General features: G+C 35.9%; 1 protein-coding gene across 1 annotated transcript; it reads left to right on the top strand.

Moving 5' to 3' along the window:
• The first annotated feature begins 6,821 nt into the window (after positions 1-6,821).
• On the top strand, positions 6,822-8,985 carry LOC137811898 (gamma-glutamyl peptidase 5-like). The gene is made up of 3 exons (XM_068613761.1): positions 6,822-7,344; positions 8,216-8,539; positions 8,641-8,985. Exons 1-3 carry the CDS (start codon positions 7,036-7,038, stop codon positions 8,740-8,742), a joined length of 735 nt encoding a protein of 244 aa, XP_068469862.1. The 5' UTR covers positions 6,822-7,035; the 3' UTR covers positions 8,743-8,985.
• Positions 8,986-14,783: the final 5,798 nt, after the last annotated feature.

Below are 14,783 nucleotides of genomic sequence, written 5' to 3'. Positions count from 1 at the left end.
CATATCATTCTTCATTGAAGCTTGAGACGAATTTCCCACTAGACGAGTTAAATCTTTAATTACCGAAATAGCCTTAGAAACCTCAATCTTATCCTGAAATCTAGCATAATTCCTCATATGCCATATCATCCATATAGAAAAGGTTGTCACAGCAAGTTTAATCAATTTAACCAAAGGACTACCATCACTCTTAATAAAAGAAAGAAGATCATCCTTATTAGAGAAATGAGAAGTAAGAAAAATCTGTCGAACCCAACTCCAAATATGTAATGCATTAGAACATTCAAAAAATAGATGTTGAATAGATTCTTCATGCTTTTCACAAAGCGTACACATAGAACATATATGCAAACCCTTATTCTGAATATGCAGATCTGTAGGAAGTCTCCCATGAAAAATTTTCCAGAGTACTAAAGTTTTGGAAGGCGGAATAGATGAAGACCAAATGAACTTACCCCAACCACCTGGAACTCCTGGTTCCAAGAAAAAAGTCCTAGCCGATTTAAGAGTGAAACGACCAGACTCATCTAGAATCCAATTAGGAATATCTTGTTCCTCTCTAACCATGATATGATTAAAAAAATGCGGCATCTGCTGTAAAGATAAGGGAATATTCCAATCATAACCTGACCAAAATTGAGAGACTGTATCCGGAATGTTAGCCCCATTAGATAACCCTGCAATATTTGCTAAAGAAGTAGTAGAACACCATTTATCATTCCAGAAATTAATAAAAGAACCTGTACCAACAGTCCAAGAAGTATAATCAAGTATAATAGAATAAAATTGTTTAATTCCAAGCCAAAGAGAGGAGGATCTATAAACCATTTTAAACTCGTATTTTGATTTAAGAACTCTGGCTTTCAAGAGTAAAGACCAAGGTTTGTTGCTATAAGCGAAGTTCCAAGCAAGTTTAAGAAGATATGAATTATTTTCATGATGAAGATTAATAATATTCAAGCCTCCATCCTCAAGAGGTGAACAAATTTTCGCCCAATTAACAGTAGCGATACCTTTTTTCATAATATCACCAGTCCAAATAAAATTCTGGCACCATTGCTCAACTTGCTTAATAAGAGAAACTGGTCATTTATACATATTAAAACTATAAGCTAGAAATCCAGTAATCACTGTATTGACCAGCTGGATCCGACCCATCATGCTAAGAGATTTACCTTTCCAAGATGCTAGCTTCAATTTGACTTTATCAGCCAAAGGTTGAAGAAATCGACACTTTGGAGCACCAACAAAGATAGACACTCCTAAATAATTGAAAGGCAAACAACCATGACTACAAGAAAGAATATTTTGAATTTTGGTGACAAATCTTGGAGAATTATCCATGGTGAAGAAACTACTTTTAGAGTTATTAATATATTGACCAGAAAAATCACCATATGTTTTAAGAAAAGTACTCAAATTTCGAAGAGACTTAATATCCCCCCTACAGAAAATAAAAATGTCATCAGCATACAAAATATGAGAGGGAGTGAGATAACCTTTCGGACTAGCCATATTTAAAATCTTCTTATCATTCACAAGCTTAGAAATACCTCTACTAAGAACTTCCTCTGCAAGACAAAAAAGTAAAGGAGACAATGGATCACCTTGTCTTACACCTCGACTACAGGGGAAAAAACCCACCAAACTACCACTTATTCTGATAGAAAGCATAGCTGAACGGAGAATTGTACTAATCCAACTGACAAACGAGGGGTGAAAACCAAAGCGTTTCAAAACTAATAATAAGAACTTCCAACTCAGAGTGTCAAAAGCTTTATGAATATCAACTTTGTAAGCCACATTACCTCCTCTAACCTTTTTAGAAAGCATATTAATAGCCTCAGAAGCAATACCAATACAATCCTGAATCTGTCTACCCTGCACAAACCCATATTGATTAGGAGAAATGATTCTAGCAGCCACAAGAGCAAGCCTATCCGCCAGTATCTTGGAAATAATTTTAAATTTGAAATTAGCAACAGCAATTGGCCTGTAATCTTTAATGGAATCAGCACCCTGAATCTTAGGAATAAGAGATACCACATTACTGTTCATTCCAGGGAGAACCCAATTTTGTTTAAAAAATTGTTGAACAGCATTACAAACATCTGTCCCAATAATTTCCCAGCAAGAATGATAGAAAACACCACCAAAACCATCAGGACCAGGAGCACTATTACCGTTAAGATGAAAAACCGCATTCTTGATTTCAGAAAAATCAGGACATTTAATCAACATCATATTTTCCTCAGAGGAAACCATCGGAGGAATATAAGTACCAATAAAATCTTCCATATTATCAGCATTCAGAACATTAGAAATGGACTCAGCATAAAGATTTTTATAAAAGTCCAAAATATGATCCTCAATGATTTTAGGATCCTCCGTAACCTCATTATCAATCCGTAGACGATGAATCCCACTAGAATTATTTCTCCTTTTGACCACAGCATGGAAAAAAGCTTTATTTCGATCTCCATCCTTGAACCATAACATCTTAGCCCTTTCTTTCCAAAACAAATATTGACAGTGGAGAGCATGATCAAGCTCCTCCTTAGCAATCTTTTCTTGACAAAGAAGCCCATCACTATCAGACAAACTAGCAGTCTCTAAGTTTTTTTGAATACCAAGGAGGATACCCTGCTTAAGAAGAACTGCATTGTGAACATTACCAAAAGAATTTTTATTCCAGTCCCGGAGCTCAAGTTTCAACCTTTTTAACTTATGTTGCAAGATAAACATAGGACAACCAACAACCTTATTAGCCCAAGAATCATGAATAAGCTTCATACACGAAGTGTCCTGAAGCCACATAGAAAAGAAACGAAAATTGTTAACCTTCCGCAAAGAATTACTAGCAAGACTAGCAAGAATAGGGGAATGATCAGAACAATTTTTAACAAGAACTTGATAAGTACAAGAATCCCATTCATCCAGACACACTCCATTACATAAAGCCCTATCCAGTCTTCTGTGAATTCTATGCAACCCTCTCCTTCCGTTACACCAAGTATAACAAGATCCAGTAAAAGGCATACAAGAAAGATCATTAGTATTAATCCAATCCAGGAATTCATTACAAGAAACCTGATTAGGAGCCACTCCCCCTTTACAGTCATCCGCCGAGAGCACAGCATTAAAATCTCCCAGAATACACCAAGGCCCTGTGAAGAAACTAAGATCCCTCCACAAAAATCGTCTAGACAAGTATGTGTTAGCACCATAAACACCTGCAAAGCTAAAACTTTTATCCTGCCAAAGACAAGTTACAGAGATAAATTGATCATTAACCAAGAAATTTTGGACAAGATTAGGAACCGACAAACACCAAAGCTTAGCAACTTTATTAACAATAGGAGACATAGCCACCAAATGCATATTGACAGATTTGAAAAGGACGTCAAAAGCAGTAGTGTACGGCATCATGGGTTCAGCAAGAAAAATCAGGAGAGGTTTATGTAGGTTAAGTAAACTAAGCAACATCTCCACAGTTTTGTGGTTTCCCAATCCTCTGACATTCCAAAAAAAAGAAGAGACCTTCATTGCGACGTTGTAGAGAGAACTGCCTTAGCAGTTTTCCTGGATTTACCAGTCCCCTTAGGTGGTCTCCCTGGTTTTCTTTTAGTGCGAACTGTTTCTTCCCCATTATCACTATCATCCTCCTCCATCTCAGTAGAGTCAGCCCAAAATTTTGAAACAACCTGATTTTCAATATGATCAGAATTAATTCCAACAATGGTAGGCGGAATAGTTGACGCTCCAATATGAGAATTACCTCCCACATCTGTAGTTTCCAAACCATCAAGAGAGGAAAAGTGATTTTGAAGGACCAACGATATTGCTTTAACATCCCCAATATATTTAGCCTTCCGAGGGGAGGTATGAGGCGACTAAGATGGTACAGTCACAATAGCAGAGACCTCCACATTAGGATTAGTATCTGCATGTGATTTAGCCCTCCAAGGAGAGGTAGTACGCAATGGAGATGGTACAATCACAGGAGCAGAGGCCTCCACATGATGATCATCAATAAGAATCGTTGAGTGTGACTCTGAGTCCTTAGCTTGAATAACAACAAGTGAATCCAAAGTGGGAGAGGACAACCCCTGCTTGGGTGAGGATCTATCATGATCTGAAGCATCCTCAAGAGGAGGCATATCTGCAAAATCATCCTCTCCTCCATCTATTTTATCAGCAAGGTGCCCCAGGGATGACCCTACATTAACCCCACTAGTAGCATCAACTCTCAAATTATCCATGGGACCTTCTAAGAGCTTCGTCTGCAGATTTTTTTTCCAATATTCTTTACGTTGGGTTGGAATCGTGGTCCTCCCTTGTTCCTGTTCATCAGAAGGTGTCTTCTGAGAAGGTTTATGTAGAGGCCCAGGAACACGACCCTGGTCATGGATCACCCGACATTGAGCAAGCTCGTGCCCAATCATCTTACAATGAGAGCAAAATGGAGGGAGCCATTCATATTCCACACCAGCTACAAAAGCAAAGTCTGGACGTTCAACCAAGAGCTGATCAGGAAGGGGGGACAACAGATCAATATCCACCAGCACTCTAGCAAACATAGCCCTATTCTTTCTCATAGTATGCTCATCCAAAGACAAAGGAGTACCAAGGCCTCTGACGATGGAAAATATTGTCCTTGGTTTCCAATACTCCAAAGGCAAATGGTAAATTCTAACCCAGGTCTGAGCTTTGGTACTCCTCATGGTAGATGGGACAAAGTCTTTTGTCCATGCAAACAGTCTCAATAAACCAGGAGATAACTTCAGGGAACCCATCCCGAGGGCCCATCGCATGTCTTCTATAGAAGCGAACTCAAACTCATAGAAACCCTTTCCAAGAGGAATTGCTTTCCATGGTCCAAGAGCTTTCCACACCGGCTGCAACTTTTTAGTTAAATCCAGGTGTGTGAGAGGTTTATCCCCCTTAGATAGAATAACCCGACCATGGAGATGGGTTTTGCAATCCTCAAGACCAGCCAAGTAATCTGCCTCATCAATCTGGACAGCAATTATGTCACCCTTAATACAAGGGGTAGGTAGTTGGGACAAAGGAATGTCACATGTATTTCCCAAAGCCTGAGCAAAAGTCTTCCTTTGACCGGTCATAGAATATACTTTATTATCAGGACAGACTTTTCGATCCATCAAACAAGTCCATGGAATGAGGAAACCCGCAGAGCCCTCCGCCATTTTAAAACCTTTAGTAGGAAACCCTAAAACCCCCAAATCTTCAATTTAGGGTTTCGGTTTCGTTAATTTACGTAACCTGGACCTGCTGCTATTGGGGTTCGTCGTCGTCTTTCTCGCAGTACTTGCTTCGTTGTCGCCTTTACCTGCGACTGCTGCTGCACCGCGGCGGCGACTGCATTCTTAATAATAAAGATATAAAGATAAAAATAAATAAAAATTTGGTGATAATATGAATATAATTGATAAAATTTTAATATTAAATTGAACTTAATTAAAGAATATTTAAATAAAACTAAAAGTCTCCCAAAAGTCAACTATTACAAATTAGACAAAGAATAATAATAATAATAGTAATTCCTTTTCCCGATAAAATAAATAATCATAATAAACACATCGTATGGATACTGATAAATATTCAAATTAAAAAACATTCAAATTATAGGAACAATCGTAATTTTTTTTTAAATGATAACATCTTTTTAAAATCAAATTTTATATAAAATGTTCCCTAAATTCTTCCTTTTCAAACCATGCCCTACAGAATATAAACTACTACAATAAATCATATTAAAAAGGTATAAATTAAATTAATCCCTTTCTAATTATTTTGGAAATATCTCTTTTATCTACAAGATAATTTGTTTTTTAAATACTTTTCTGTATTAATTGTTTTCTTTCTTAGATTAATTTTCTGATTTATGGCTTTATTTATGTCAAGTTAAATATATATATATATATATATAGGTTCTATCAAATTCACTAATAAATTATTCTTTTACAAAACTAAAGATTTGAATTACTAAAAAGCTATAAAATGATTATATGTTATTCACAATGTCTTATAAAATAAAACAATTTATACGTCTCATATTCGTCATATTCATATTGGTGTGCAACTCAATAGATATTTTGACCACAACTCTTGAGGTATATCACAAATTTCTTTCATTGCTGAAAAAAAAATCAAATTTCTTTACTTCTTCAAAAGTTGGGCATTTACAATTGTTATGCTCCAACTTTATAGGGGTATTGATAAAAATATCTTGATAGTTTCTATGGACATATTTTTTAACAATAATTTCTAAAAAATATTTATTTCCTTAATATGTTTTTTTATATTAGTTTAGTGAATTTTTTTTTAATGCAAAAGATAGAAAGTGGAAAATAATTAAAAGTCTTATATAAAAAAAAGTTGGTCAAGGATATTCTGATGTGGTCTACTACATGTGTTTATTTCATCATCTTCCTCATGAATTCTAAGTTTCATTTGTTAAGCTTAGTTAGTTGAATAAAAAAATGTTATTTCACAAAGAAGGGAAGGAAGTTGAAATGGATGGGTATCCAGTTATTATAACAACATTTCATATCATTAATTATGAACACCACGGAATATGATGCTATTATATTAATTTATATCACTTTCGTGAACAGATTCATTGGAGATTTTACCCCGTGCCCAATATTCCGGTCACATTCACGATTAACAGTTAATCGTGAAAACAAAAATCTTCTCCCCCTAATTTTAGCCAAACCAACTTAATTATGCAAACTAAAGGAAAAAAAAACACTTTTTGGTCGAAACATAAGGGTCGTTGTTTAGAAAAATAGAGTGAGGACAACCTCGTAATAACACAAAACGTCACCACTGTGGTAACCTCCCTCACCCCTTTATAAAATCCCCCAAGTTCTCGTCCCCTGAAACTCACTACCACAACAGAATCCCCTGCCTGTGACCCACTCTCCCTGACCCGCACTTCCTCTCTCTACCGTTTTAGAGAGAGAAAGATCCGGAAGGAATCTGAGGAAAATCTGGGAGGGTTCGAGAATGGAGAAGAAGAGGTTTGCGGTGTTGATGTGCGCAGAGGATTCGGAGTACGTGAAGAAAGTGTACGGAGGGTATTCTGGGGTGTTCGTGAGAATGCTGGCGGAGGAAGGAGAGACTTGGGACGTCTACAAGGTGGCGCGTGGGGAGTTTCCAGAGGATCATGAGTTGCTTCTCTACGATGGCTTCGTCATCACTGGCAGTTGTAGCGACGCACATGGGAACGACACATGGGTTCGTGACCTTCTCAACTTGCTTGACAAACTCCACTCCATGAACAAAAGACTCCTCGGCATTTGTTTCGGCCATCAGGTACATTATTCTTTCTTCATCCAATCGGTGCATGAATTATGAATTAGAGATGAACGTGTGATAATTGATCTGAAGCAATTCATGGATATTCTTAAAAAAGCTTATCTTGATTTGTTGAGATGTACGTACATTGCGCTGGTGCAAGTGGTCCACTTTCAAATTTTAGTACAGCCATTAAAACACACGAATTTCAACATGTGGTTTTTGCACAGTTTTCTGTCTCCCTCACCTTTGCCGTTTATCCTCGGATAAATACCTACTCCACATATTTAAAGATTCGTTTAATAAACTTCTAATTTCTCCATCGCTCTTTGAAATTGGAAACAGTAGCTTCTTCACATTTTGATTTTCTTCCTTCGTCTTTTTTTTATTAAAAGGTGTACTTAATGCCTTGAATAGTGCCAAAAGATCTGATCTGGACTACACTCTTGTCTCGCACTTCACGTCCTGACTCAGCCATGTCTGTGAGATTTGTAGATGAACAGTGACCCGGTTGATAAAAAGTTTATCTTTACCTGACCCAAATAAGGAGATAACAAGCTGAATAAAAAATAAAGATTATACTGTTGTTGTCGGTTATATTTATCTCCATTCTTATCAATGTTGTCCTGTAACTCCAAATAAATATTATTTTGTTCTCTTGAGGAATGTTTTACCACCTTACGCGACATCAAAATCTCTGAAAAGTGTGTCACTAGGCTGTGGACCACTATGATGCCATTATCACATGCACCACATAGTAAATTACTTGACTGATTTGCTTGTGTATAAAAATATGGCACTGTTTGTTTTATGTGTGGTATGATCAAAGGCATAACATTGGAACTTAGACGAGAATGAAATAAGAAAGATGTTTGTTTAATTTGATCAGATACTTGGGCGTGCATTGGGAGGGAAGGTGACTCGTTCTCCTACTGGTTGGGACATTGGTGTCAGAACCATAACATTGACACCATCGTTGCCATTCTCTTTGTCTTCCCTTGATCTTCCATCAAGGCTTTCCATTATCGAATGCCACAGGGATGAGATCCGAGAGCTACCTCCGAAGGCAGAGGTGATTGCTTGGTCGGAAAAGACTGGAATTGAAATGTTCAAGTATGGAGATCACATTATGGGAATCCAAGGTCACCCCGAGTATTCCAAAGACATTCTTTTGCACCTTATTGACCGTCTCATTCAAGGAAACTGCATCAAGGTATGAGCAAATAACAGCATTCAAACTTTTTAAATCATGTAGAGTGATGTTAGAATGAGGTGTTGAATTAATTTACCAAGAGTTGATGTTTTGAATGATAGGATGCTGTTGGTATTCAAGCAAGGGAGAGGGCTGCACTCTGGGATCCAGACAAGGAGGCTTGGAAGAGAATGTGTGTGAAGTTTTTGAAGGGTCGATTGTGACATAGATGGAACTGAAAGATGTTTTATTAGCATAGTAATATGATGTGGAAGAAGGTTCCCTATAGATGGAAGTTAAATAGTTGGTATTGGCTGCACCAATGTGGTGCTAGGTGGGGGCAATGCATTGTATATTAGTTGGCTTTCATGAGTTCCAGCCATTAGTGTTGATGGCTGCACTACTCTATTGAGCTCAACTACCAATCAAGGGTTAAATTATAGCAATAAAATTACCACTTTAATTTCTCCCCTTCTATTCAATTTTGGAATTCTCTTAAAATGTAGAAACAAGTGATAATAAAAACAAAACTAGCTAGATTTAAGAACAATTGAAAATAAATTAAGAATTAGTGTCCAAAAGGTGACAAGACAAAGATGTTATTTTATTGTTTAAATTTGACCTACGGATTAATTTTGCAAGATTAATATGAATGAAAAGAAGCACATAAAACACGGTTGGCGGAATAAATGGGTCGAAGGTGAATTCAATGAAATATTTATGGTATATAGAGACCCTTATAGGGGTGTCTTATTACTTTGAAATAAAATAAAAAGGCTTTGATTTGTATAGTTGTTGTTGTTGAATTAAGGTTTGAAGGTAGTTTAGTTTGCGTGAGAATGTGGAAAAATGCTTTAAACGCAAGTGATATTGTTGTCGTCTTGGCATGGAATGTGGGGGTTTTGGTGTTTGGCCGAAAGCTTTTGATGAGCAAGCTTCTTTTAAAAGGGATCCATTTTCATAAAATAACTTTAATTTACGAACACTGCCTTTTAGATGCACTCATAACAGACACAGCTTTCACGTTTTTTGTTTTTTGCCTTGCAAACACCTAACTGCTTATTTGGAGAACCTTTTTTCCGTCGCAATCACGCATAAAACTGCTTTTTTAGAGAACGTCATTTAAATTACATTGAAATCGTTTCTGGAATTTCATTTCATCATTTAAGTTTTCCAAATTATTGGAAATTTGGAATCTAAAATAATGAATGTATAAACTTTGGTAAGAGACGTAACTAAAAAAAATTATGTTTGGGTTTTATAAAATACTTTTTCCGTGAAAATGCATATTACCATTAACGTCTAATCTGCGGGCAAATCATTGACGGAGAGTGTGCACATGTCACATGCAATATATGCAGGAACTTTAATACTGTCTCTTGAGTTCTTGGTCCACTGACTATCCTTCAATTTTAATATATATAATAAGATAAATATTTAAAGTTTTTTTAGAGATATAATGGAATTTGAGTTTTTTTTAATTAATAATTTAGTTTTTAGTATGTTTTTTATTAGTAAGGTACCGATATTTTTTTCTTCAGGCAAACATTTTTTTTTTTCCATTTCACAGTCTTCATTGGGAAGTTTTTTTTTTCCTTTTTATACACAGAAAGTATAACTGTCGCCTATTCCTTTTTTATTTTCTTTTTTCATTTTGCTATTAATATTTTATCAGTATTAAAGTTATATTGATTTGATCATAATCTATTAGAAAAAAACTATTTTTTTATTTTCTGTTAATTAGACAGATTTACTTTGTATAAGGTATATCTACAACTTGAAATTTAAGATACGCAAATAATTTATATTATCGAATGCATGGATTTAAATACAATGCTATAAAAATGCGGAGAATAGTTTATCTGATAAAGCTAATTAGTATGAATATAAGGAGATTAAGGGGAAACATTAAAAGGAAATATCTGAGTGATTTAATTCAGAAAGAATAGATGGATTTGGTATATATATATAGGAGACAAAATGTAAGGAGTTGGGACAAGAAGAGATTTTTAAAATGTGGGGCACAAACGAAGTCGAGTGGATTAAGAATGGAAATGATAATGGTGTGTAGGGATGATCACGATGTGGAAGAGAAATTGCTTTCATCCAAGTAATATTACTAATGGGAGTAATTATAGTATTATTGAGGGGGAATGGAGGATAGGAGGCTCTACATATTACCATTGTTAATATGTATAACTCTGGTTCATCTACGGAGAAAAGAGTTGTGTGGGAGGAGGTGTAGGAGAGGAGAAGGGCGCAAAATACAAAGACCTGGTGTGTGGTTGAGGATTTTTAACTCAATCAGAAGACTTGGAGAGAGGAGGAACGTAGAGATTGATGTTGATCATAGGAGGGAGATGAGAAGGTTTAATGAGTTTATTGAAAACAATGAGTTGGTCGATATTCCGATGGTGGGAAGAAAGTACGTGTGGTACAAACCGAATGGCTTGATCAAGAGCAGAATTCACAGAATCAGAATCTTAGTGTCAACGGAATGGCTGGATAAGTGGTCCGATAGTATATACTATGTTCTAGACAGGTCGATGTATGATCATTGTGCTTTGGTGCTAAAAATGAATATCATGGATTGTGGACCGAAATCGTTTAGAAGTTTGGACATCTGGTAGAAAGATAATAGGGTCAAGGCTTTCATCCGCGAAAAGTGGGGAAGTTATGAGGTGCAAGGAAGTGGGATATTTATTTTTAAAGAGAAGTTGAAGATGTTGAAATCAAATTTAAAAGTTTGGAATAAGGAGGTTTTCGGTAACGTTTTCCAGCAAGGGGAGGAGATCCAAAAGAGATTATAGGAGCTAGATACAAAGGATAATGAGAGCGAGTTGGGCGAGGTAGGAAGGGAGGAGAGAAAGTGGTTATTAGTAGAACAGAGAAGAAATAGTCACAGTTAGGAAGCATTGACCCGTCTAGGAGGTTGAAGCAGGGGGATTTGAACACAAAATACTTCCATTCAATAATTAAATGGAGAAGAGTAAGGAACGACTTCAGAGGGGATTAGAGAAAATGGACCGTGGTTTGAAGAGCAGAGTGTAGTGAAGGAACAAGTTAGAGATTTTTTCAAAGAAAGGTTCAGTGGAGAAGCCTATCAACGGGTCAGGCTAGATATGCAGAGTTCAACTAGATCACAGAAGAAGATAACGCATCGCTGGTTGGAAGGATAACCGAAGAGGAAGTAAAGCATGTTATGTGGAGTTGCGGTAGTGATAAAAGCTCAGGTCCCAACGGGTTTTAATTTCAGTTTTATAAAGTTTTGTTAGGAAGAGATAAAGGGTGACATCCTAAGAGTTGTTCATAATTTTGAGGAGGACGAAAGATGACCAAAGGGGACAAACACTCCGTTTATCTCTTTGATTCCTAAAGTTGACAATCCATAGCATCTGAATGATTAGACCTATTTCTTTGGTCGGTTGTTTGTATAAGATTGTGGAAAAAATCTTATCTATGAGGTTGAAAAAAGTGCTACACAAGGTCATAGATGGAAGGCAGTCTGTGTTCTTGGAGGGCAGGGGACTAATGGATGGTGTTTTAGCAGCAAACGAGGTCTTGGAAGAGGAAAGAGGAAGAAAAGTAGTTGTGTTTTCTTCAAGATTGATTATGAAAAAAGTTTATGATTCAGTAATATGGGATTTTGTGTACTACATGATGGAAAGGTTAGGTTTTTGTGGGAAGTGGGTTGGATGCATAAGATGATGTCTTGAGTCCTCACCGATATTAGTGTTAGTAAATGGAAGCCCCACTCATGAGTTTAAACCAAAAAAAGGGGTTGAGACAAGGAGACCCTCTAGTACCGTTTCTTTTCATTATTGTGGTAGAACGGTTATTAGAATGTGTGGAGATCGAGGGAAGGTGCATCAAGGTCAATATGCTTCAATATGCGAATGATACATTGTTCTTTTATAAAGCGAAAGCAAAAAGCGTGTTCGTTATCAAGGTGATTCTGGATTGCTTTGAATTAGCTTCGGGTTTAAAGGTTAATTTCTAGAAAAGTATGTTGGAGGAGTGAGAAGTAACTATCGTTTGATACAACATTTTGCGACTATTTTGAACTGTAATACGACGAAGACACCATTCAAATATTTGGGCATGCTTGTAGGTAGATGTCATAAAAGAGGTAGGTTCTGGGAAGGGGTGGTGGAAAGAGTGAGGAATAGATCAGGCAAATGGAAAGGTAAATTTATTTTTATGGAATGATGACTCTATCTGATTAAATCAGTGTTATTCGCTCTTCCCTTGTTTCACATGTCTATGTATAAAATGTCGGTTATGGTGGTGAAGGATTTAGTGAAGTTATAGAGGAATTTCTTGTGGGGATGGAGTTCAGAACATAGGAAAATTGCTTGGGCCTCGTGGAAAAATGTGTGTCAGCCAAATGAAGAAGGGGGGTTAGGAATGACAGACATTTGATGGTTTAACACGACTTTGTTAGGAAAGTGGATTTGGTGATTAGGGCATGAAGAGAAGGACTTGTGGAAAGAAGTGTTGGACTCTAAGTACGGAGGGTGGTGGAATCTTCGGGCTCAAAGCAATGGTAGATCAAATTCCCTTTGGTGGCGGGACTTATAGGAAGTATGGTCTCTTGAGGGATGGAAAGACAAGTTTGAGGATAATTGCACATGGGAAGTTGGGAATGGAGGGAGATAAGGTTATGAGAGGACAGATGGGTGGGAAATACGACTCTTAAGGACAATTTTCCAAGGCTTTACTTTATTTCTGTTAATAAGGAATCATTCCTTTTTCAAGGAGGGGTGAGGACAGAAAATTCATAATGGTCATGGAAGATTGAGTGGAGAAGGAATTTGTTCGATTGAGAAAAGATTCAGGAACAACAGATGATGCAACTTTTGGGAGAGCAGAGGGTAGGGGCGGATAAGGAAGATTCTTGGGTTTGGAAAGATGACGTGACATAAGTGTACACGGTCAAATTTGTATATGATATTTTTAAGGAAGATGCTCAGGTGGACGAGAGGGATTTGTTTGAAGGTTTCTGGAGGATAAAGGTACAACCATCATCTCATTTCACAACATGGAGGATTTTGGAAGACAAAATAGCGTCTAAGGCGAATTTAGCAAGAAGGGGGATTTGCACGACGGATAATATCTGTTGTATGTGTGGGAAGGAAGAGCAAAATACATCTCATCTTTTCTGTACATGTAGAGTTGTCTGGCTTGTGTGTGCTAAGTACTATGAGTGAATGGAATTTACATCCACGAATAACAGGAGCCTAAAAACCAAAACCACTTTAGCATATTTGTTGATAGTATTTCAGTTGGAATTGTTGATAGGAGATGTTAAAGAATACATTCATCTTATTAACAATTCACATTGTAATTAAAAGTGTGTTGATGAGCATATTGAAATTGGTAAACTATAGTATATATGTATGTATGTTATATATTACGTGGTAAATGTTTAAATTAAATTTTTTATCCTTCCATGTATTGTTGATTGTTACGACTGTACTTAGTAAAAAATAGCTAATGTTAAACATGATCTATTTATGGAATTTATATTTAAAATAGATAAAATAATCAGATAATAGTATGCAGGTGTGTATTTTATGTATATGTCAATTATCAACTTATTATGCAAAGTTGTACATGATATATATTATGTGGGTTTTGATATAAATAATAAATAATTTTATATTAATTTAAATATGTGGATATGTATTATTTATGTTAAAAGAAGAATGTATAAACTTAGATATAGATAAAAGTTGTATATGTGTAATGTGTCTCCCATATACATAGTTTCAAGCAATCATTGTGATTTATAAGACTATAGGTTTTGGTTCCTTCTTAAATCTAACAAATAAATCTGTAGAAAGTTCATAAAAATGAAGAAAATGTAGATAAATTGAATGCATTATTATTAGGTACCTTATCTAGCCAGCTTGTCATTTTAGAATGATAAGGAGATGCTTTGGAAAATAGTATTCATATCCCATCAAACCTATCTGTCATTAGCATACTGTCATCTTATTATAATTCACCATTTCTTTTATTAGTTAATGTTCAATACTCTAAGCTCAACTCACTCAAAAACTTTGTTTAACACTTTCAGTTACTGTGTACCAATAAAATAATTTCACTTATTTTAGACTAAATAAATTAGAAATGAAAGTTTTCTACCGGGTTAAAATATTTTAAACTGGTCTTTAAATGTATAAATAAATTATTCATACATTTACAACATTAAAAAATATATTATAATTATTATTATTAACAAAAGAAACCATCTATTAAT

Source organism: Phaseolus vulgaris, chromosome 2 (assembly GCF_000499845.2).
Source record: "Phaseolus vulgaris cultivar G19833 chromosome 2, P. vulgaris v2.0, whole genome shotgun sequence".
In the NCBI taxonomy this organism is placed as follows: domain Eukaryota; kingdom Viridiplantae; phylum Streptophyta; class Magnoliopsida; order Fabales; family Fabaceae; genus Phaseolus; species Phaseolus vulgaris.
This window is presented reverse-complemented; position numbering and strand designations above follow the sequence as displayed.

Excerpts from the sequence above, each read along its gene's own strand:
- LOC137811898 (XM_068613761.1), top strand. The coding sequence starts at position 7,036 with ATGGAGAAGAAGAGGTTTGCGGTGTTGATGTGCGCAGAGGATTCGGAG. Across the intron at positions 7,345-8,215 it reads GCATTTGTTTCGGCCATCAG|ATACTTGGGCGTGCATTGGG; the intron begins GTACATTATTCT and ends TAATTTGATCAG. Across the intron at positions 8,540-8,640 it reads TTCAAGGAAACTGCATCAAG|GATGCTGTTGGTATTCAAGC; the intron begins GTATGAGCAAAT and ends TTTGAATGATAG.